The sequence below is a fragment of the Marmota marmota genome, unplaced genomic scaffold, assembly GCF_001458135.2.
Source record: "Marmota marmota marmota unplaced genomic scaffold, marMar, whole genome shotgun sequence".
NCBI classification, from domain to species: domain Eukaryota; kingdom Metazoa; phylum Chordata; class Mammalia; order Rodentia; family Sciuridae; genus Marmota; species Marmota marmota.
Window position 1 is genome coordinate 16,455,323 of NW_026000101.1, and position 24,718 is coordinate 16,480,040.

Below are 24,718 nucleotides of genomic sequence, written 5' to 3' on the forward strand. Positions count from 1 at the left end.
TATAATGTACCAATTAAATATCTTGAAAAAAGTTACTAAAAGATGGCTTTACTAATTGCTTAGAATATCAACTAAAAGGCACCATATTACAGCAGGTTCTGCAGGTAGATGATGAATGTGTTCAGCAGTCTCCTAGAAGCACCTGTTGTAAAGATCAGCAAGGTTCTAGAGAGCTTTCTGAGATAATGGAAATGTTCCATGACCTACACTGTCTAATTTGGATGCCACCTACCCACACTTGGCTAATGAGCATATGAAATGTGACTAGGGCTAAAAATATATTTTTAACTAAATAGCTACATGTGCCCCGTGAGTACAGTACTGGACAGCCCAGGTCTAGATGAAGAATTTTACACAAGAACTATGAATCAAGTGCCTTAGGATAGCACAGGCCCCACCATATGCTACGGAATTAAGGAATGGTGCTAGCCACACATTCGTGCTATCCTGGCTCAGGTTTACTGGCTGATCCAAAGTGTATGAATATTCAGGACCCTAAACTAAGGGATGGTGACAAGAACCCATCTAGAAAAAAATGTCTGTTGGTGAGATGATTCAGAGCTATGTGTTAGGTAAGCAATAAAGGGTTAATTTTTAATTATAGAATTCCCTTTTCAAATGAAAATTTTAGCCAGCAGTGGCACATGCTTATAATCTTAGTGACTCAGGAGGGAGGTTGAAGCAGGAGGATTACAAGTTCAAGGCCAACCTGCACAAATCAGCAAGACCCTATCTCAAACTAAGTACAAAAAGGGCTACGAATGTAGTTCAATGGTACAGTGCCCTGGGTGCAATTCCCAGCACTACAAGAAAAAAGAAAATTTCCAAGAATTCCACAGCAGGAGAAACTTGGAGCTATTTTATTAAGGCAAAGTTAAGTGCCCAATGGCAATTCCTACTCAGTCCTTAAAATGATAAAAGGGAATTCCTAATTCCTCATCCGTGCAAGCCTAACTCCAAACTGTAGCACATCTTGAGGTCAATAAAGAAGCTTCATGTATATTGTTTGAAACAGAAATTTATTCTCAGAATAATGCACAAAAGCACAGGTTGAGGCTACTGTTGGGAGTTTCCCTCCCTTCCTCTTCCTCCCCCCCCCCTCCTCTCTGAATGCCAGGGAGAACACAGTTGAAGGAAACATGCAATCACAAACAATGATCAACTCTAAAGACAAAAGGTTTGGTCCAAAAGAACTCAACATAATTAATCCAATTACTGTGAACAGCTTCACTGAGTAGGATTAAGATATTGCAGATGTAGTGTTTCCACAGGTGGCTCTTCAGTGCACCAGGGGGGCCTGCTTGAGGGAGATGAGGACTGAGCGCATGCGGGAAACATCTTTGGCCTGCTTGCTGGACTTGGGATTAAAGTCACACAGCCGGGCCACCCGCTCCCACTCAGTGCCTGGGGACGACTCATCAATGTCATTTACAAAGGCTTCTTCTGCTGCCCTGGAAGCAACAACAAAATATGTTGGTTTAAGGCAGAAACCCCTTTGAGCAACCTGGCAGCTGTCCTGCTACAGAAAAGTGACTGTCTCTTCATCCCTGACTCAGTGGCATTCTGGTTTACCCAAGAGTAACTACCCCTGGCCCAGGTGAGACTCAGGGGCAGACAATGTTCAGCACTCCTAGGCACGGGGTGCCCAGGCTCCTGTGTAAAATGGTGGAATACAGGTGTTTGGTTCAGGGCTCACTGTCTCTCTGTCTGGCTGTCTCTCATCATAAGGAGCATTATAAAAGCAAGTCCTTGGCCAGCTAAGCACTGCTTTTATTAACCAGAACAAAGCAGCAGGCTTATCAAGAACTTGAAGAGTAGCTTATGCTGGGCTGTATCGAGTTTCAAGGAAATTTTGAGACTTCTAAAAAGCCCACAGGTCATTGCACAATAACCTCTAGATTTATTCCTACGGCTGGAGAGAAACAGGGCAGATCAAAAGGAATTCAAGACAAAGCTCCCATGCTAGCAGGCACTAGAAACTAAAGCCATTCTGGAAGGGGGTTTGTTAGGACATTCTTCAGCCAAAGTTTGCCATTTTCTCTCCAGCCAGGTGCCTGGGGCCACTCAGGACACACACTGGCAGGAGAGCCAAGGTTAGCTGCTTTTTGGCAGGATGCTGTTCCAACATTCTTTTATATCAAGGTCAGCCCATCCCCAACTGGGAACTAACTGGTGGGGGCTATAGCTCAAAGAACAGTGGTAAGAGGCAGGAAGACACAATATATTCATCTACTCCAACAAGCATCACGGGCAAAGCAAAAGCAATGGAGATGACCGGTCTGTGGGGACAGAGGGGTGGCACTATCACAGGGATGGCTGTGGCAAACACCGCTGAAGCCCAGAGCCACTACAACACTGCGACTTCATGGCACACACAGTTAGGGGCAGTGAGAAAGGTTTACTTAACTGTTCTAGGCTGTAGCAAGGATGGTTTATGTTTGTGCTTAAAGGTGAAGAGAAGAAAAGAAACAAGGAGAGAAACTTTAGGTCAGATATAGAAAATGAGAATGAGCTCAATGCAGATGGTCAGTAAGCTAGACATGCCCTTGCCACTCTTACTATGCTTCGGAACGTGCAGCTGGCTTTGATGGGCCACCCTGCTGCCCAGCAAAACCAGACTCGACCTTTCCAGTCTCCATTTCTACTCCAGAGAGAATGTGCAAAAGTCAAATCAAACACCACCTGTAAATCCAGCATTTCACAAGTCTCATTGCAAAAGCACCATCGGGGGCCCAGGAAACCTAGTTCTGTCTTCTAATGAAGTGACTATCTCAAGGTCATGAACCAGGTTCTATAGACCTCAGCCTGCCACCCATCTTCTACAGGCTCTTCTCTATTCCACCCTTGTCCCCTATATAAAAAAATGGTCCTAATTTTTAAGGAGGAAACAGAACTGTTTCCAGGTCTTCTGCAGTACTGCTTTGATGACCTGAATCCTTAAAAATCTTCCAGGAATGATGCAGTATGGGGGAGAAAAGCTGAAGTGGCCCATATCAGACAGCTTCAGTTATCTTGATCTCAAAGCTGGTCACTAAATAGAATTTCTGACATGTGAGACTACAGAGAAACAATGACAGACACCCATCAGAGACAATCCCCTCTGCACTGAATTCCTCTGTCTGAGGAATAGGCAGCGGGCCTATTATGTGAAGGACTCAGTATAGAAATGCAGATACCCCACTGCTACTCACTGGGGCTCCTAATCTGGGATTTTCACCTGCTCCCAGGTGGGAGACTTCTCCTTCCCACCTGGGGACAGACAGGCAATAGGAGCTTAAAAGTGGCAGTGGTGGTAACAACAGCAAGAGGTCAGAGTCCACCCCAAGTCCCAAACCTGTCCCTGACAAGATCATGAAGGACCTGTATTTTTCAAAGGGAATTAACTCGCTTCCCTCCAAAACCCCAAATATGAAAAATGGCCATCAGAGGGTGCAGGGAGTCACAATTCTGCAAGATTAGCAATGGATCATACCCCAGTTTATCAACACTCAGGCAGTCCCCACAGTGCCAATTTGAAATATTTTAAAAAGCAAAGCAACTTGTGACATAAAAGGAACATTAACTCTAAACAAAAGGTAGAAAGAATCAAAACAAGAAAAGGAATTAGTTTTGCAACATACACATAACCAATCACGTCAGCGAAGGGTTGTTTGTAGAAAGCTTCATCTGCCACCCTAGACAGCAAGAAGTCCAAAAGGCAGGCAAGCAGGCAGGAAAAAAGAGAGAACATTGAGAAGCAGAAACATCTAAAATCCACAATAGAGGTGCAACTGGGCTCTAGGGAGCTGCTCCTAAGGCTTCATCCTAATCCCCAGGAGGTTTCCAGCATGGGGCTCCTCCCAGAGTGAGCACAGCAGCTTCAGTTCTGGGGCTGCCCCAGCAACATTTATTAAGCATCATTTGGGATAAGTCCTTTCACATATTATTATGTTGATTCAATTCTCAATAACCTATGTGCCACTGAGTGCTCTCACCCCACTTTAAGATGAGTTAACTGAGGCTGAGAGAAGTGATTTGCTCACCTGCAGCACAGTGGCAGGGTTCAGAACTCACAGCCAAGGCAGCCTGGGTTCTTTTCACTGTACAGTAAAGCTGCTTCCCAGCTTGTGTATGCTCAGAAAGCTATGCCACCTTTCTGCCAGTCTCAGTAAAATGTCACTGGTCATGAACAAGACCATGCACCAGATCTACTCAGTCACAAACACTTAATCCCAAATCCAGGAATATCCAACCATTTTTTGCCACACTGGCTGGGTGGAATACATTTTCAATTTCATGGGAACACACATCATCATTTCAAAAGTCCTGTCTCAGAGAAAAAGCAGCTGGAGGCAAGTGGTCTGCTGGAAGGAACACTAGTCTCGGGTCCTGGGATCTGTCCCTTGCTAAGGCTGTCCCGGAGCAAGGCTCTTTGCTCCAGAAGCTGGTGCATTTCTATGCCAGACCTAACTGGTTTTGATGAAGTACGATCCAGAATCCAGAACTTCATCCCTCCTTAACTCATGCTGACGGGCAAGTCGATCAACAGGGCAGGGGTCTGAGATAAGAAAGAAGGGGGCATACTGGGTAGAGGTAGGTTAACTTCTGGATCTAGCCACCTCACCCACTGTGGCAGGCTGGGAATTTTCTTTAAGGAGTCTTGGCCCATCCTTTGCCAGGTCAATTTAGAGTGGGCAAATGAAAGGGGCATTTTTAAAGGATAATCATGCCTAGTCATTAACCTAAGTACACTTATTTATTTGAAGGCAAAATCTAGTAATTTTAATTTCAGTTTATTTTTAAACTCACACATACCCTTCTGTCTTTCCCATTTTGGTTTATACATAAGAGGTATTTTGTGGAAATTCAGAGAAAGCAAAAAGAGCAGACTGATTGTAAAAATGACTCAGCAGGGAAGCAGAGAGCTGTTAGTGGGCTGAGTGAATGGGAGGACAGGGCAACACAGGGCAGCTGTAAACTCGCATCCTTTTATTTTACACAAAGGGCTCAACGAAAATTAATTCCAACTGCCACTTGCTCCTAATGGAAGAGAATAAAGGTTTTATGATTCCTGTCAAGGGATCACTGCAACAACAAAAGGCTTGATGTCAGTAGCCCCAAGACTAAAGAGCCAGTCAGTGACAAGCACAGCCCCTGAAGAACAAACAGGAAACTATATACCAAGTGCAGACAGCCACACCTGTTTGCTCTTCACTCAGTAAGAGGGATCTGAAAGTGGCAACTGCAAGCCTCAGCAAGGTGGGGCTTAGGGAAGCCAGGGGAAGGGAAGGAGGAGGATTCCTGACTACTGGACAAGCTCCCAGAAGCCTAAATACAATACAGAACTTCATTCTATAAATAGCCCCAAAATGGGCATGGAAAATGTGTCACTGAGAATGCACTATGGAGAATCATGGATCCTCCAAACCTTTTTAAGCCTCAGAAGAGCTGAAAAGTCTCAGCACAAAAGCCACCTGTGGCAGGGGGAAAAGTTTCTCTTCTGGTTTGGAAAAGAACATGTTTTTGAGTTTTTCTCCATAAGAGAACTACAGAAGACAGTCAATGCTTTGACTTGACTCCTCCAGAAAGGGAATTCCTTTCTGGCAGGCTGTCACTGAATTATTCACGTGCTTGTATAGTGATATTTAGGCCCTGACTTGGGATAAAAAGGGAGATGCAGTCTAGGGACTAAAAGGCAACAGATTCTGTGTGCAGGGCAAGGACCCCACCTGCCTACTGCCTGCCCAGCCCCCCATCCCCTAGCACAGGGCCTTGGCCTGGATATGCTCCCAATGCCTTGGCAACTGAGTAGGTAAGGGCAACTTAAGAGAAGGGGAACTAAGGACACACAATTAACTAGATGTCTTTCTATTTCCATACCCCACTTTCAAATTCTGCTTTTCTGCCTTATTTCTGGGGTCCCCTTACATTCAGGTGCTGCAGGAGTCACCCATGGAGAATGATACTTGCTTGAAATAAACACCCCATTTTCTTTTCTAAAAATATTCAATATTTACATACAGACAGACAACAGGGAAGATGAGTCATTTTGTATACACTAATAAGACCTATTCCTTTAGACTCTAAAATGTGGAGGCAAACATGGATGGGGAAACTCAGCAATATTAGACTCTCCTCCAGGGGCAGTTATATGCCATCGGAAGAAGTCTCCCATGTTCTTAAACAGCTGCCACCTCTACCCTCTGACAAACACTGGAATGATGTGTGAAAATCATCCCTTCTGTCCTAGGACACTGGTGACAGTGGCTAGCACTTCTCTAGTTTTACATAAGCAGGTTCAGGCCTGTGCTGCAGTTTCTGAGGTAAATACCTGCTTTCTAAACAGTTCCATGTGCTCAGTGTGGAGTGGGTCAGTCCTTTCTCCTCTCTGGAACTTGAGAGGTGAATCTGAGAACAGCCAACATAACATTCTACAATTCCAAGAAAGACACTACAGCCCTATCTCCAAGCCTGGAGAGATCCACCATATATATATATATGAATGACTACAAGAGCACCTAATTCTATACATAGAGAGGAAGCCCTTTCTTTTCAGAGTTCAGCAAAATTGCCTTGAAGAAATTTCTGCAATAAGAAGCCACTTTCTAACATGTTCATCAAGTTTGAAAATCTGTGTGTCAAGTTGCTGAAGGTTCACAGACCCTGCACAGGGAAGGGCAGCATATTCTGGCAAGTATTTCAGAGCAGACCTGAGTTCTGAGGCAGCTTGCTGGGGAACATAACTGCATCCACTCATCTTTCTTTACAGATCTGGACTTGCACCTGGAGCGGGAGGTGGCAATCATCTTGAGTAAGCACAGGGTAAAGGAGACCAGAGATGTCAGAACTTCATGCTGACCACAAACACAACAGCAGCCCTGGGTAGGCTGGATTGCAGCCATCACCTCTAGCAACTAGACACACAGACCATTGTTGCCACAAAATTTCAAATGGAACCCGACAAGCACTCTGAGTATGTATCCCCCTAAGGAAGGTGACCAGGAAAGAGCTATGGCATCTACTGGAGAGCTGATAGAACCAAGGATGACCAAAGGGATTAAAAGAATGAAGGGCTGGCTCTATGAAAGAAAGTGGCCCTCCATTCTGACACAGTTGCACCACAACAGCATTTGCTGCTGGCAAAACAGTTAGTCATGCCCCCCCTCACCCACTTCCCGGCAGATTTTACTGAATACAGCTGCCAGAGATAAAGGCTTTTAACCCAATCTGCTTTAGGAACCTAATGCTCTACCCTTAAAATTAAAAATATCCCAGGCTCAGTCTGGCGTGCTTCTACACTGAAGTAGGAGGAGTGACAAATACTCAGTGAAAGGTAGACTCTGAATTCAGCAGAAGAAAGCAAGCCAATGTGCCTACCCTGAGGGAAGCCAGGCTGCAGATTCCTCTGTGAGCTACTTCCAAGAAGGAAGAACTTCCAAGAAGTAAAGCATATTACTTCTGCTGCTGCTTCATAGTGACCTGAGGAGTCACCCATGGATAATGACACTTGCTTGAAATAAACACCCCATTTCCTCCCCATAACTAATTCAACTTCAGGAAGTGAGTAAAAGGGATTCTGAAAAAAGTATTTTTAAGAAGAATTCAAGATTTTCTTAAAGCACAGATAAATACCTACTGAATCCTAAATCTGATGTCACTGTGTTGAAACTTCCTCAGCTCCCTAATTACAAGAGCACATTCACATGCTGATGGACCCCTTCACTATGCATCTTTCAGAAGTCAGGGTTGTGTTTAGGCAATGCACCATGTCCAAGTCTATAATTATGTCCTAAGTACAGATGAGATCCTAGTACATTCATGAAACTGACCTTTTGTTTCAGTGTTCCATTTTTTTCCACATCATGAACTTAACCCATGAAATTACTTTCTCTATCCTGAAATACAATACAGCTAATGCAAACCAAACTCTTAAAAGATCTGAACTCACTAGAGTCAGAATGGCTAAAGAACAGGCAGAATTATGCTGACAGGATCCAGGAGACTTGCAACCTGTTTCAAGCACTTTCTTGAAAACTTCTTCAAAGCTATTTCACACTGAAAGAGGCAGCAGCCAAGAGCTTGGACTGGATATTAGAAAATGGATATGATTCAGTCTTGGAAAATAAGCCATAGTAGAACCATCATGGACTCACCTGTTGTTTGCTTTTGTTTTCTGTAGCTGCTCATCCTGTCTCGCATACCACTCTTCTAGCTCCTTTATTGCTTTTTCTTTCCACTCTGCTTCTTGCTTCCGAGAATTGGCATCTTTGAAGGGAAGGAAAAGACAATATAAATGAGGTAAAGCACAAATTTAAGTTCATCAGTCTACTGTGGTCTTACTGAATTTATGGTGGGTGTGGGCACATGTGTATAAGTGTGGGGAGAATAGTAGGAAGGGGAGGATAAAATTATATCTTCCCTTTTTGTACAACCAACTCTTTATTCAACACAATATAATCTCCTGCAATTTTCCTGGGGTGGCTGACCATGACCAAATCCACCTCTAAACTGGAAAAATAGATGAAAAATGCTTCATGAATTTATGTGTCTTCCTTGCAAAGGGGCCATATTATTCTTTTCTGTATCATTCCAATTTTAGTTTATGTGCTGCCAAAGTGAGCACACAACTCTTGAGCTCATAATCCTATTCCTTATCTTTCACTACATTTTATCCTAGTCCACTGACAAGTTGATGGGTCATTAGTTGGACCTGTTCACAAACAAAATGAATTAAATTGAGGGAGAATGGGGAGAGGAAGCATATGCAGACTGAGCTCAGACTGCAGATTAAGCTCATGGAAGAGATGAGACAGAGCTAGCAAAGAAACCCCAAGAGAAAAAACTGCAAGAGTTTGGGTGTGGGATCACCATCAAGAGTTAAGCCAAAAAGTTCTAGAGATGAAGCGAGAAAACACACCTTTTGGGTTAGATTGGATTCTCAAATATAAAGAACTAAACATGGTTTTCCCTAAGCCAATTAGCTGAAGAGACTTAGGATAGTGGTGTTATGGAATAGACAGATGAGGATGGTGGGAACATAAGGTTAAGACAGTAATTCTATAAAATGGGCCCACTGTGCTAACCCCCAAATGCCTTCTTTTCCAAGAATTTACCTGCAGCCCTGCCTGGCCTAAATAAACAAGATATGTCACATTCCTCAGCAAACTATCAGCTAACTGTAGGAGAAATGCAGGCCCAAGATATTGTCAGTAGGAGGAACCTAGGAGATTTTTTGTGACCAGATCCATCCTGAAACTCTAGGAGATAAGGATAATTCCTCCTAACCATAAAATCTGTAAGAATGTATGGTTAAAGAATCCAATTAGAACCAGTCAACAAGGGCCAAGGTGACCTAGAGATGCCATGACAGTGGGGACTTGAAGTCTGATGTCACCTTGCTGTCAGGCAAAAGCCAAGAGGTAGGCCTGGCTGGGACCCTCTGGAAACTTCTCTGGGTCACCAATAAAACTGGCGTGCAAGAGGCACATTGTCCCTCTCCCCTGTGAGAGGACCCACACTCTCCCTTTAGTGTGTCCCCTTTCTCTTTCCCATTCCGGTCGATAAACTCAGTCCTATTACTCTGAATGACATGTCTGAAATCTTTCTAACTTGATCATAAGAACTGGGGTTTTAAGAGAGGGTCTTCACGTTACCTCTGTTTCTTGGAAGGCCCCAGCTCTTTAACAGTGGAGATAAAGAAATACATGTCACAGGTACTGATGCAGGTGACATGCCTCACACATGCTAGGCAAAAGCTCTACCACTGCACTAAATTGTCCTCTGGCTTTTTTATAAAAGGAAGTGCCACTGGCAGTAAGAATTCCTCAGTGCTTAGCTTGATGGGATAAAGATCTGAGCCTGAATGCAATCTCTTTTGAGTCTGGAAAGGAGGAAAGTATAAAGAGTCCCTTTAGAGAGCAAGGCACAGTGAGAGGGGCCTTCTTCTCTGTCCACCCTCATTACTGTTCACAGAAAGAAATTATTTGAGAATGCAGCCAGCACTACGCTGAAAACCACTGATACTGGCCCTCTATTTTTAGCATCTTGTGCTTTCTCACAGTTCTTGCAAGGAAAAAGGTGAAACTGAAGAAATATCTTATTTGTGGACAAATTCAGCTCAATAAGAAGGCAAGGCCAAATGTCTAATGTTCCTCAAGATGGCATCTTGAGTTAAGAAAACTCTTCAAGAAAAGTGCAGTGGCACATACCTGTAATCCCACTACTTTAGAGGTAGAGGTAGGAGGATCACAATTTCAAGGCCAGTCTTGGCAATGCAGCGAGACCCTGCCTCAAAATTTAAAAAGTGAGTGGGGGGAGGTGGGTGGGGGTGTGTGGAGTTATAGCTCATTGGTAGAACACCCCTGAGTTAAATCCCCAGTACAAAAAAAAGAAAGAAGAAAGAAAACTCTTTGGGAGAATTCCCAAGGCACCCAATTTGATTATTGAAAAAGAAATTGAAAATTTCTACAACCATAGTATACTTTCTATGGAGAAGACAATCATTGCTAAACTTTAGAAAAATATAAAAGACAAAAGCTGGGTTCTGTAACTTCAGCAGTACTTGCTTCCAAGTCTAACCAAAAGACATAAAAAACAAGAAGCAAGGATCAAGATTGCTAGAACCTGAAGACCTGTTTTGTATTCCTAAAGCTGCATTATGCAATACAGTAGCTACCAGTCATACATAGCTACATATGTTTAAAGTTCTAAAATTCAGTTATCTCCGGCACACTAACTGCATTTTTAGTACTTAATGGTCATATGTGGTCAGTGGCTATCATACTGGACAGATACCAAATATTTCCACCGAAGAATTATTATTAGTGCTGCTATATATAAGCTTAAACTTAAATGTGTCTTTGTTCTGAAAGCCATATAAATTAGACCAGAGATAGAAGATTTGGCAATAACTGGCTATATTATCTGGATCAAGTCTGTTCCTATTTCCAGATGTTGGTTCTCCAGCTGAAAAATAAGGAATTATGTTTTTACAGGGTCATTTTTTTTTTCCATTTGTTTTCTTCTTTTATGGGGGTAGGGGACAGGGGATTGGGGATTTAACCAAGGGCACTTTACCACTGAGCCACACTGCCAGCCCTTTTGATTTTTTAAATTTTGAGACAGTATCTCACTAAATCACTTAGGACTTCACTAAAGTTGCTGAGGCTGGCTTCAAACTTGCAGTCCTCTTGTATCAGCCTCCCTAGTTCTGGGGTTACAGGCATGTGCCACTGTGCCTGGAAGATCATTGGTTCTTAAGGAATAATATTGTTGACATTGTGGTTACATAGGAGAATGCCTGTTTCTAGGAAACATTCAAGGGAGTTGTAAACATTCCTTGTTTATCCAACTATTCTGTGTTTTAAACCACGGATTATATCCTCACCAATGCACCAGATATAGGCAAGAGATCTTTCCTGATCTTGAACCAATCTGATTGGTTACCTGATTCTCCATATACACATCACTTTACCAGAGGCTAGATTGGTTAGCACTGATCTTGGGCTTGGCCTGCCCAGCCTTATGGTTATGTACACCCACTTTGCTTAGAAAGCAACACAGGCATGGATGTGGCCCTTGAAGCAATAAAGATTCAAGCTGAAATTCTTCTTTATTACTTCTTAACTACGTGTTTTAAATACTTATTTTACCAATAATATCTACTTCTTCATCCATAAACCTGTACGAACTTATCTTACAGAGATATTAAGAAAAACAAATTGTGCATGTTTTCACATTCTCTTTGTAAGCATTACCTAAACTAAGCCTTCAAATGACAGACTGTAAATGTCTTTCATGTGGATACAATACCATCATGAAGTTTACCAAGCACTTTTATAAATACCACCTCAGACTATCCTTGGAGATCAGCTACACACATCTTTCACGGATGATGACACAGACTCTGAAGTTTAACCAGGTGCCCACAGAAGGTTAAGGTAAGATTGGGTCCTGAACCCAGCCTTTCATAGCAAGTCCAGGGCTCTCTCTTTCCACAACTTCACTGTGCCCTTCCTGGGAGAGGAAGCTTTCTGGGCTATCATACTCCTCACACAACAGAGCTAAGCATCTCAATGTCAGTGGCCTTGTGATCTTCAGATTGAGAAAGATTTCCCCAAAGATCAAGCAAGTGAATTTGGTTCAATCCCCAATTACACCAAAAACAAACCAAAAAAAAAAAAACAAAAACCTCACCAGACAAGGATACTATGGCTAATTCAAGATAAAATGCATAAAAATAGAGTCCAGATTAACAAAGACAGATGGATTCCTTACCAAGGGCTTCCAAGCGTTCCATTTGCTCTTCTCTCCACTTACGGATACTTTCAGGTTCTGACTGCAATCGATCCACTTGTGAAATAGCTGCATAACTGTCTGTGGGACCATTAGTCTCCTTAACACAAAATACAATTAATGTTCTATCAGTATCAAAAACTCCTTTCTGAATTGTGCTTCAAAAAATTAGAACTTCTGGTTACACACAACACTGGAGGCTGCTGTAAAAATGTTTTAAGAATTACCCTAAAATTAACAACTTCACATACTGATAGGTTTCAACATTAATGCACTGAATTCTTGATGCTCTTCGATTAATTGTACACAAATAGAGCACAATTTTTCACTTCTCTGATTGTACACACCATTTATGCAATCTACATGTACCCAGGGTAATGATGTCCGTCTCATTCCACTGTCTTTCCTATATCCATAGCCCCTCCCCTCCCACCTCCCCTTCCTTTGCCCAATCCAAAATTCCTGCAATCATCCCACGCACCCCCTATAGATTAGCATCCACTTCTTAGAGAAAACATTTGGCCTTTGGTTTTTTTGGGGATGGCTTACTTCACCTAGCATGATATTATCCAACTCAATCCATTTACCCGCAAATGCCACAATTTTATTCTCTTTTCCATTCTCATATTCCATTGTCTATATATACCACAGTTTCTTTATCCATTCACCTACTGAAGGACATCTAGGTTGGTTCCACATTTTAGCTATTGTGAACTGTGCTTCTATAAACATTAATGTGACTGCATCACTGTAGTATGCCATTTTTAAGTCCCTTGGGTTTAGACAAAGGAATGGGATAGCTGGGTCAAAAGGTGGTTCCATTCCAAATTTTTTAAGGAATCTCCATACTACTTTCCAGATTAGTTGTACCAATTTGCAGCCCCACCAGCAATGTATGAGTGTGCCTTTTCCCCTACATCCTTGCCAAATCTTATTTCTTGTATTCTTGATAACGGCCATTCTGACCAGAGTAAGAAGAAATCTTAATGAGTAGTTTTGATTTGCATTTCTCTAATTACTAGAGATGTTAAACATTTTTTTCATATATTTGTTGACAGATTGTGGCATCATAATACCAGACCTTAAACTATACTATAGAGCCATAGTAACAAAAACAGTTTGTGGTATTGGTGCCAAAACAGGCATAGACCAGTGGTACAGAATAGAAGACACAGAGACAAACCCACATACATACAGTTATCTCACACTAGCAAAGGCGCCCAAAATACACATTGAAAAAAAGATAGCCTCTTCACAAATGGTGCTGGAAAACCTAGAAATCCATAGGTAGCAAAGTAAAACTAAACCCCTATCTCTCACCTTGCACAAAACTCAAAGTGGATCAAGGACCTAAGAATTAGACCAGAGACCCTGCGCCTAACTGAAGAAAAAGTAGGCCCAATAATGCACTGAATTCTTAAGAATCTTGTGAAGGAAGCAGAATTGTTGCTATCTGACCGGTTAATTAGTGAGATCTGAGTGGATGATAGAAAAGTTGGCGGTGGGTGGGTAATGGACCTATTAGAAAACCATATTAGCAGTTTGTTTCCTCTTTCAACACCATATTATATGATATCTTCAAAAAAAAAGGTACATAGCAAAGCAAGACCTAGAGCCTACAAATTCTAAATGCCATTATAATATTCAGGAAAAAGGTCACTTAATATCATTCAATTTACAAAATAGTAAATTCTAAGAAAGAGAATCCAAAAGAAGGTGAGTTACTCCTCCTCCTCCTCCCAAAAGAAGGGAGAGAAGGATGAAAAGGCAGGCAAATGAGAGTCACTGGGTAGGGAGGTGAGGTAGCTCTTATTTATTAATTTCCCTCACCAGTACTAGAGACTAAACGAGTGCTCTAACACTAAAGCTATATCCCCATCCCTTTTTAAGCCAGGGTCTTGCTAAATTGCAGAGGATGACCTTGAAACCTGCAAACTTCCTGCATCTACCTTCTAAGTAGCTGAGATTTCAGGTGTGCACCACCATGCCCAGCAGCAGTGGCTCTGCTTCGTTGTAGGTAAGATTTGGGAGCTAACAGAAAAATGGATAAAGACTTAAATAGCCATTCTCATCATCATAAAGGATTATTTCCTGAAAATCAAGGTGATAATACTAGGGCCAGGTTAATAACATCTTAAAAGAATGTTCTTCCTATCAATGCCACCACTTTTTAAGTCCTTTCACTTTGGCAGATAATATACCAACTACTAATATATCCAGGAAAGTCAAAAGACTAGGATCTCTTTCTATTCAATTCACAAGAAAGGAAGACTCTCAATCATCATTCAACATAATCAGAGTACTCTACCTGGTAGTATTCACCATTCATCACTCCATCAACAGCATCTGTAAGACATGAAATGTTAATCTATCAACCAGGATTGGTCAAATATTGGGTCAAAGGACAATATAATGGAACACAGTATTGGATACTGCAGGACTCTGAGCTACTAAATGCTACCCCTCTGGTAGGTACTAGACTGTAACGATTTTTTATTTTATGAAACTAAGATGTACTTACACACAAATGACAAAGACTTCATCAAAATATAGACAAATCTGTCCCCAAGCTACCAGGTCAAAACCTTTTAAGATTCTGTTTCCTGGCTGAGAGAGGTGACAAATGGAAGCCTGGAAGAAGAGCTGCATAGAGGAACAGTGTTACTCTATGAAAGTTTTAAACAATGCAAAAGAAAAATCTGGCCTGAAATCAACAGTGAGCAGAGATGTGGAGCTTCACTTTCAAAATAACGTGCTGCTTTGGGCATCAGGAATCTCCACTATATGGATGGAGTGGGTCTGGTACCAAAGGGTCTACAGTTGAAATACGTTAACTTTTTTTTTTAATATTTATTTTTTAGTTTTAGGTGGACACAACATCTTTATTTTATTTTTTTAATGTGGTGCTGAGGATCAAACCCAGTGCCTCACACATGCCAGACGAGCACACTACCACTTGAGCCACATCCCCAGCCCTAAACTTGTTAATTTCTCTAGACCATTTGGAATTAGTCCAAAACAATTATGATTTGAGCATACCAAATTAAACCAGTATTTCAAGGATATAAATCATTTAAAAACTCAAAAAATATGATATACAATCCAGCCTTTTTGTGTGGCACCATTAACTATTCTGAGTTAAATGAGAAAGTACATTTTTGGGGGGTTGTGGGAGGGAGGGAGGGAGGGAGAGAGAGAGAAAGAAGGAAGGAAGGAAGGAAGGAAAGATATTGTGTCCATCTACAACTAAAAATAAAAAAATAAAAAATATGAAGTTTCTTTTTAATAAGTAAGGCCTATCTATACCTTTTGCCCATTTAGCAGAAAAGGGTTCTAGAGTCTAAACATATTTGAATTAAAAACAGTACTAAGTAAAAAATATTCAAAATATTCAAAAAAATCAGAGTTTTGGGCAGGGTAGGTAAAGAATAAGAGGCAAGCAGAGAGAGGATCTGGCAATACTAGGCCTGCATTCCTGAACTGGTAATAATTCCCTGGAACTGAGAATAACCTTTCAGGATAGCAAACTCTATAATCAATCTACCACTCCCCACTAAAACCAATGACTTGATTTTAAAACCTTCTCTGTGTTTCACTAATTCTGTTACCCAATCACCATGAATTTCTAAGCCCTGCCAACACAACAGCCCTCAGAGAGGAGGTCTGGAAGGGCTGCACAGTCCCTCTGAAGGAGTTACCCTGCCTTTTCCTGAAAACCTCAGTATGGCCATAAAACCTTAGCTTCCAACGACCTCCTCTATTATCTATTAGCTAATTTGCTACCTACTGTGTAGGATTTCTATTACTTTATCCCAATTTTTCAAACTTCAGTGACTATCTTATTACATGAGGTAGAAGAAAATGAGAAGAGATGAACCTGAAAGATACAAGAAACTGGGATATAAACAGGAATGCCAAGTAGTTATGGTGGACCACATTCTGAGGCTCTTGAAGGGTAATACATGAAAAACACCACAGCTTACCTAGAGGCCTGGGGCAAGGGGGCTCTCAACCTTGTTTTTCCCTCTAACAGGCAAAGATTTCATCAAACCACTCCTTTAACTTTCTTGATTTCTAATTAAACCCAACTTGAACTACCTATTTTCAAATCACACAATCCTAACATTTCATTCACTTTTTAGTCCTCTTATTTCTCCTAATTCCCAGCCCCTAGTTTTGGGAGCACTGAAAACTTACAGATCATTTCTCTATCATGCTCTTCTTGATATTAAAATAGTTATTATTTTTTAGAAAAAGGAAAATAAAAACAGAAGAAAATGCCATATAATCCCAACACCAATCTCTGTACTTTTAGTTTTTCCTCACACACGATGAATGTTTTTTAATAATCCATTCATCTATATCATTAAAAAAAAAATTGGACGGGGCGGGGCGGGGGGAGGGAGATGGGGGCAGTGCTGGGGATCAAACCCAGGGCTTTCTGCAAGTGTTCTACCATCAAGCTATGTCCCCAGCCCTTTTAATTCTGTGGTTTGGGGATTGAACCAGAGGTGTTTAACCACTAAGCCACATCCCCAGTCCTTTTTTTTTTTTAAGAGAGAGAGAGAATTTTAATATTTATTTTTTAGTTTTCGGTGGACACAACATCTTTATTTGTATGTGGTGCTGAGGATCGAACCCAGCGTTACACGCATGCTAGGCGAGCGCGATACCGCTTGAGTCACATCTCCAGCCCATCCCCAGTCCTTTTTAAAATTAATTTATTTTTATTTTAAAACAGTCTTGCTAAGTTGCCCAGACTAGTCTTGAACTTTCGATCCTCTTGCCTCAGCCATCTGAGTAGTTGGGATTACAGATGTGTGCCACCATGCCTGGTGATATTGTTTTCAACTTTCTTACTAAGAAAACACCTACTATTTATTGCTTACAGTGTGCCAGATACAGTGTTAAACACTTCCCTTCACATATATTAACTTTTAATTCTTGCAATATACCTCTATGTATCAACACTTCATAAATAACCTTGGAACATGTAGGGTTCCTTAAGAGAAGAAAAGGTATTCTTGAAAGAGCAGATAATTAATGAAACTATTTTCTTTTTAACTTATTTTTTATGTTTAAAATAATATAAACATTAAATGCACATTAGATAATCAGCCTTTAAAAGTTTGATAGGACTGGGATGTAGCTGAGTGTAGAGGGCTTGTTAACAGGTGTGAGGCCCTGGGTAGAGTCCCCAGCAGCAGCAGCAGCAGCTGCAACAAAAGGCAGTGTTAAACCTGAGCAAGCATCATGGCAGGAAAGATCATCTGTTAATTTGATAATAAGAATACAAACCATAGGATCTAAGCCCAGAGCAACAAACCTCAGCTACCTTTGATCTGTTTCAACTACTGGTTTATGTTTGTGTGTGTGCATATATATATATATATTTGTGTGTGTGTGTGCGTGCGCGCACACACACACACACATCTTGATTATTTCAATATACTTTCCATATTTTCCTTAATTAATTTTCCTAATTGTTTAACTCTTTTGCTTAAGCACAGGCACTTCTGTACTTTATGAAAGCACCGAAAAAAAAAAACAATGGTCTTCTATTACTTTATGCTGTTTGTGTGCCACCTACCCATATAATTTTAAAACATTCTATCAAGTTTTAGAAAACAAAGTTTATCAAAAAGTGAATTAAAGTATTTTGATAGCACATCAATGGTATCAATTATCAAATGATAAAGAATTGCTGGGTTACAGAATATATATATTTTATTATTTTTATGATACATATTTTAAAGACTTGTAAAACATTGAATCATTTACCCCTATTAGCCTATTAGTTTATATTACTAATAGCAGCAGCTCATGAGTACCCCATTTCTCAGACCTTCATTAATACTATAGACTACTGTGTTTTTAAATTTTTGTTAATCTGAAAGCAAGGAAAAAAAAAAAAACCTTCATGGAGGCTTTGCTGTGCCAATCTTATTAACATATCTGACATTTGAGTTTCTTCTTTACCAAAAAGAGTTTTGCCTAACTTTTTTTTTTTGCTATATTTTGTATTCTCTATTAGTAGTACTTTCATATTGCAAATATTTTCCATTTTGTCTTTTAATTTGGCTTATGGCCTTTGGTGTCTAGAAATACTACTTAATGTTTAACACTTTGTATGTAGTCATAATTAACTTTTTCTTTGATTTCTACATCTGCTTTTATGCTAAAGGTCTTTCCTACTGTGAAACAGATATTCACTTTTCTTCTGGTACTTTAAAAAATTTCTATCTTTAATCCATTTGGGATTAAAAGAGTGAGATAGTTTGAATGCTAGAGAACACATTGGTTACTCTGGCTAGGTCTACATTATAGTTAATATATCACAGCTAACATACCTATTATCCAGTTAATGTATTCCAGCCCAGGGCCACTTTCAAAAGAAGAGACTTTGATCACTACTCCATATACAAAACTAGAAACAACCCTCCCCCATTCCTCCTAAATCACATGCTGCCTGTCCTTTAGGTCTGAAGACTTATCCAGACACACAACGTGCTTTGAGCTCTTCATCAGTTATGTACTACAGTACTGACATTCTCCTATGAATCAGCAACTAAACCAAGTCAAAGGAGAGTCCATCGTTAAAGAAACATACAAAAAGAACATCTAGGGACCTTAACTTATGAGAACAGCTAAGAGAAACAACTCAATGATCCTAATAAATAAATTTAAAAAACAAAAAACTCAATGATCCAGAGGAAATTTTCTAGGGCTAAGGAACTCCAGAAAGAAAGAAGGGCCAGAGTAAATTTCCAAAGCGGAAAAGACTTCCAAACCCACCTTCAACCTCTCACGTTCCCCATACATTTCAAGTCAAGCCAACTCAGGTTTGAGCCGCTGATTAGCTTGCTACCTTAGGAACACTACTTAACTTCCACAGTGATCAGTTCTCATCTGAAATGTGATGGCACTACTCCTTAGCTTACAGAGTTACTGCATAGATCTCAAAGTATATAGAGTTCTTGGCATACATAAATGTACAATGTTCTTAAATATCATGCATAAAGTTTCCTTAAATTTCTCTCTACCAGTGCTACCAATAAAATTACTGTCCCTCCAGAAAGCTTCCCTTCAATTCATCTACCCCTTTTCTTTCTCCTCCAATAAAGGATTTGTCAGAAATAATAAATAGTGCCTTGCTGCTATATTTCTCTGTAGCTACTTAAAATCACTGTTCTCCTCCCCAATCAGCCCTCATGATTGGGGGTTTTCAATTAATTTCACTTGTGCTGTTTCCTTTTTGACCACTCATTCTTCTCAATATCCCCCAAGCTACTTCATCTAGGTTGGTTACCTCCTACCTTCAAACTTATGTCTCTTCTCTGGATCACCTGAGGATCACCAAGACTCAACCCTGTTTTGGCTTGTGCCCATCCTCCATCTTTGGAATTTCTCCCAAGGATGGATGCTTACCATATACCAGGTAAGCACTCACAGATACTCTTAAGTATTCATCAAAACACTAAGTGAAATATATTATGCACCTTTTACAGAGAAGTAAACTGAAACTGGCAATCATTGGTAGTTATATAAATTGCCTAAAGACCACAAAGCTAAACTTACAACCAAGTAACATAGGATAGGATAGAACAGTAATCACTAGTGTACATCCAAAAAGTTCTCTAATCCCTAAAGGAAGTGCTGACCCTGCACTATTAACAACCTCAACACACTGTCAGGGATCTGAAATTAAGTCATTAAATGCTTAGTTTACTAAGAACATCTTTCCCAGGAACTAAGTCAGCAATCATCCTTTTCCTTCCCTTTGCTGAAGGCTTGATACACAAAGGGCCCATATATCTACTCTTCTCTTCCTTTTATCTTCCCAAATAGCCTACCCCCAATAGCTGCATGATAGATACAAGACTCACTCTGCCCACTTCTTTTGTGAAGTACGTGGACAGCCAGATACCCTGCTACATAATGCAGATAAAACAGTGAACAATAACGTTGTTAAATTGTGCTGTGAATGGATAATTATGAATGTAATGTACTCCACTATTATCATGTAAGGAAAAAAAAAAAAAGAATAACGTTGTCCTCGAATCATAGTATTCTTCTAACTATGGGTCCTACTTCTCCCAATTTTGTCCTACCCAGGAACAGCGGCAATGCCTTTCTTTTATGCCATCACACCTTGGCTAAAAAAAACTTCAACAGAATGTGGTAGTTTAAAGGTGCGGAGACTTGGGGCTCAGCTATTAGCTTGTTATTTTTTAATCAAGTCATCTCTCTCTCTAGGATTCAATTTCCTGTTAAGCGAAAGAGGTAAACTAAGGATCTAAAAAGTACAACTTTTAAATTCTCAGGCAAATATTAAGATCCAATGATCATAGCCATAATCTCTTAAAGTCATTTTTGTCTACAGGTCACAACCCAGTTCTGTCCTACTTGCTTGTTGTAAATTGCATATTTAGGCATACTACATGTTCTCACATAAGTTCTTACGGGGGGGGGGGTGGATTTGTTTATAAGGTAGTGTAGTACAAAAATTTAGATGCTAAAATGCATCATAAAAAAAAAAATTCAGAGGTTGCAAACTACCCCCTTACCTCCAAAAAAGGTTCTGTCTGCTTAGTAATTTGAGATTTCTGAGTCTCAAAGATACACAGAGCACAATTCCCCGACACCATTAAGCATCACACTGCTAAGGCATTTAAAAACGTCAAATTGCATCCTGTCCCTCTTTTTTCGCTGGGAAAGGGTCACACTCCCCTCTCTATTCACCTCTTTCCCCCTCCCTGATTGGTCCAGGCCAATCTTGGTTTCTCCTTAAGGCAATACTGAAAACCAAAGCTGTTTCCAAAGGGAGAAGAGCTCCAAAAGTCATAGCTGTGTGATACTCTCAACAATGGTAAACTCCTCTCTCTCTCGGCTGGGGTTTCCTTCTCCAGGGTTAGACCATCTTTTTTCAGTTCCTTACTCCTTCGTTCCTCCCTGTAACCCAACACTCAGTACTGCCATCTCAAGTGCTTAACTGCTGACTTGCATTACCATTTTTGTTTCTGTCTTGAAAGGCAGCGGTACCACTGTTATTAATTTTTTCTGCTCTACTTTCTTAACTGGTTCTTTCTGGGCTCAGACTTGCCTTTAAGTCTGGCCCAACTGCGCCAATGCGGCTGCTTCAGAGATCAGCTTAATGCACAGCAAGTGCTTAATGAAAAGTTGAACCGAACGGGCTTCTTCGAGCTCCCGAACATGACCGTCACCCTATTTTCTTTGCTTTTTCGCTCTTCCGCGATCAGCAGCACTCAGACACACTCAGAACCGGTCAGGCTTCTCGAGCCCAGGTTTCCACATGACTGGGCTGGGGTCTCGTTTCCTCTTTGCACTCCTCCCTAACCTCCTGGTTCGGCCAGGAGCACGAGTCACACGGAAGCTCTAGGACCCACTCTGGGCCGAGTTTCCCAAGTCCTCCCGCCGCGAACGCGTCCGCACTCTCACCCGGACCCCCCGGCGGCTCGCCGTGCGGCTGAGGCCCGGGGGCACCGCCGTCCAGGATGGCGAAGGCCTCGTCGTTCTCTATGCCCGCAATCTCGCTCTCCTGCTGCGCCAAGAAGGCCGCGGCCGGGTCTTCCTCGCCAGAGCCGGCCACCCCGTTCCCCAGCGCGGGGCCGCCGGGGGCGCCGGCAGGGGCGCCAAACGGATCTAGCTCAGCCATGGCGGGCAATTCAACGGCACAGACACCAACGTTGAGAGACAAGCCAACCGACACACCGACACCGCGCCCGACAGCGGCCGCTGTGGTGGCGACTGCGATCGGAGGGCAAGCGGGAGGAGGGAGAAGGTGGAAGCGGAAGCCCTGCCCCTATATCCGGCTGGTCCAGGCCGCGTTGGAGAGCCGGAAAGGGAAAGCCAATCAGAGGCCAGGAGCTGCCCAATTAGCAGATGGAGGGGCGGGTTCCCAGAGACAACTCGTGACTGCTAGGAGACCACCGCGAGCAGCTGGGACCGGGAGGCGGAAGTACCCTCTGACGGAAAGCTGCTCTAGTCGTTGGCCTTCAAGAGCTGGACGGATTTGGGACTGCCACCTGTGAGGGGACTCTGGTGCCGCATGGGGAGGTGAGATGAAAGTAGGGCGCCCAAGATTGAACGCCTGCAGAAGAGGCAAGCCACTTAGGCTTTCTCAGCCTCAGTTTTCTCATATGTAAAACCGGCACAAGAGTCCTACACTGCCTCCCTTTCAAGATTTATTGGAACATAAACCTGATTAAATCCTTGTTGTTGAATCCATGTTATACATGTTACTGTGTTTTTTTTTAAGTTGTAAAAATATTTCTTAACTCATTTACCTAGTCTGGATTATTTGCTGTTTTGGAGACAGCTGACTTAAATGTAACTGATCAAATCCACTCCGATTTTTTCCCCCCTAAAATTACTTTTCCTTAAAGGCAAATGTTCCTGTCGTCGTCGCACACGTCTGTAACCCCAGCGACTTGCCAGGCTGAGGCAGGAGGGTCACAAGTTCGAGATCAGCCTGTGCAATTTAGCCAGGCTCTGTCCCAAAATAAAAAGGGTTGGGGCTGTAGCTCACTAGTAAAGCTCTTCAGGGTTCAATCCCCAATACACGCCCCCCCCCCTCTGTGTAGCACAGGCGAATATATTTGTTTGTCAAAGAATTTTTGCATCCAGTACAGCTTTTCAGTAACTGGAAAACTCCACAGAGATCTGCTGTATCAGGAAACCGTAGCCCTGATGTTGGAGGAAGAAGTCATTGCTAGAAGAAGTTAGTGGCCAAGAGGAAAACCAGGTTTCCTGGGGAATTCCTGATGATACAAATCCCCCTAGTATAGGGGATTTAACCCAGGGGCACTCTACTACTAAGCTACACCCCAGCCCTTTTAAATTTTTATTTTGAGATGGGGGTCTCCTTGTCATCTGTTATTTTCTCTGAATTGCCGAGGTTGGCCTTTAACTTGCAGTCTTCCTGGCTTAGCCTCCTAAATCCCTGGGATTACAGACCTGGGCCCCTCTGCCAAACTAGTCACAACCTCTTGTATGCATACTCCTTTCCTAACTAAGGACAGCAAGGACTTTATTTAGATATAATGTTTCTTAAATATTTCTTTTAAATCAGGGCATATTACTAATATGCTAATAGAGCTAGTAGAGGAATCTCACTTAATCGTGCTCATGTTGAGGAGGAGTGCTTATACAGTGGCCAACAGAAGGATCCTTCTCCATCAAGGCCATCACCCTAAAAAGTAATGAAAAACCTTGGGCATGGTGACTCACACATATAGTACCAGCTACTGGGGAGAATGAGGCAGGAGGATCTCTTGACCCCAGAAGTTTGTGACTGGGAAACAGTGAGATCTCTTTAAAAAACAAAACAATAATAAAACCAGAGATCAAAGATACCTTGAGAGAGAGCCAAAAAGAGTCATGAAAGTTGTTTTCTACAAGTATTTTGATGCCAAAAAAGTGATTTTTTACTTAAAACATTTAGTCATTTTAAGTGTGAAATATGGGAAAGCTTGGAAGAAAAACATTTAAGAAAGTTAAAGCTGGGTGTGGTGGCACACACTTGTAATCCCAGAATCTCAGGAGGCTGAGGCAGGAGGATCATGAGTTCAAAGCCAGTCTCAGCAAAAATTGAGGCACTAAGCAGTGAAACTCGGGTCTTTAAAAAACAGTACAAAATAGTGCTGTGGATATGGCTCAGTGTCAAGTACCCCTGAGTTCAATCCTCTGTAATCCCTCCCCCAAATAATTAATATTGGCTGAAGACACTGAAATAATCAAGTAAAAATTTCAATCAACACTGTTATGCAATTTTTTTAGATCTTATTCTCTAAGATATTTGATACATTTAGAAGCATTTACAAAGTCATCCATAGACTACCTCAAGTGGAAGGTTCACTTAATTGGAGAAAAAGAATGGCTCAATGCTCAAGATTAAAATGAAGACTGATATAACCTTTTGCTTGTTTGGGGGTTTTGAGGAGAAACTATGGTCTCCTTGTCATCTGTTATTTTCTCTAAAATAAAAAGTTGAGATTATTTTTTCCAAAAAAATGTTTAGAAATTTTAATTAAACTGCTAAAAAACAAACAATGAGAAAATATTGAAAGTTGAGGGGGGAAAGCCTTATAATTTTTAAAGGAGCAATAAGACTGAGAGCTGATTTCTCAGCTGAATAGTAGCTATAAAGGCTGAGCAAAATGATATATATGATCATTGTTTGTCCACAGATTGATAAATCTATGGGAGATATAAAATTCTAGAAGAAGTTGGGCATGGTGGCACCTGTCTATACTGCTAGCTACTTGGAAAGCTGAGGCAGGAGAATCTCAAGGATTTCCATCCCTGCTGCTCCTAGTATGGTGATTGAACCCAGGGGCACTGTATCACTGAGCTAATCCCCAGCCCTTTTTATTATTTTTAGTTTTGAGACAGGGTTCTCACTAAGTTGCTTAGGGGCCTGGCT

The 24,718-nt window shown here is 41.5% G+C and overlaps 2 protein-coding genes and 1 non-coding gene across 7 annotated transcripts in view; 1 reads left to right on the forward strand and 2 right to left on the reverse strand.

Annotated features, from left to right (window-relative positions):
• The window catches only part of Gne (glucosamine (UDP-N-acetyl)-2-epimerase/N-acetylmannosamine kinase), a 61,011-nt gene extending 53,204 nt beyond the window's left edge, over positions 1 to 7,807 (forward strand). The window contains exon 11 of the mRNA XM_015492327.2: positions 6,749 to 7,807. Coding sequence (XP_015347813.1) covers positions 6,749 to 6,837 — 89 coding nt within the window. The 3' untranslated portion in view covers positions 6,838 to 7,807. The remainder of the gene's footprint in view (positions 1 to 6,748) is intronic.
• On the reverse strand, positions 1,001 to 22,715 carry Clta (clathrin light chain A). 5 transcript variants are annotated; one of them, XM_048783381.1, is made up of 8 exons: positions 22,701 to 22,715; positions 21,733 to 22,055; positions 14,582 to 14,619; positions 12,256 to 12,373; positions 8,133 to 8,244; positions 3,621 to 3,674; positions 2,408 to 2,443; positions 1,001 to 1,451 (listed from the first exon to the last, which is right to left on the reverse strand). In XM_048783381.1, exons 2-8 carry the CDS (start codon positions 21,947 to 21,949, stop codon positions 1,280 to 1,282), a joined length of 747 nt encoding a protein of 248 aa, XP_048639338.1. In that variant the 5' UTR covers positions 21,950 to 22,055; positions 22,701 to 22,715; the 3' UTR covers positions 1,001 to 1,279. The 5 variants fall into 5 exon arrangements, with proteins under 5 accessions (XP_048639338.1, XP_048639336.1, XP_048639340.1 ...); XM_048783379.1 differs by lacking the exon at positions 22,701 to 22,715 and having other exon boundaries at positions 21,733 to 22,089; XM_048783383.1 differs by lacking the exons at positions 3,621 to 3,674; positions 22,701 to 22,715 and having other exon boundaries at positions 21,733 to 22,088.
• On the reverse strand, positions 8,496 to 8,602 carry LOC125610724. Its single transcript, XR_007340724.1, has one exon. It is a non-coding gene; the product is annotated as a U6 spliceosomal RNA (small nuclear RNA).
• Positions 22,716 to 24,718: the final 2,003 nt, after the last annotated feature.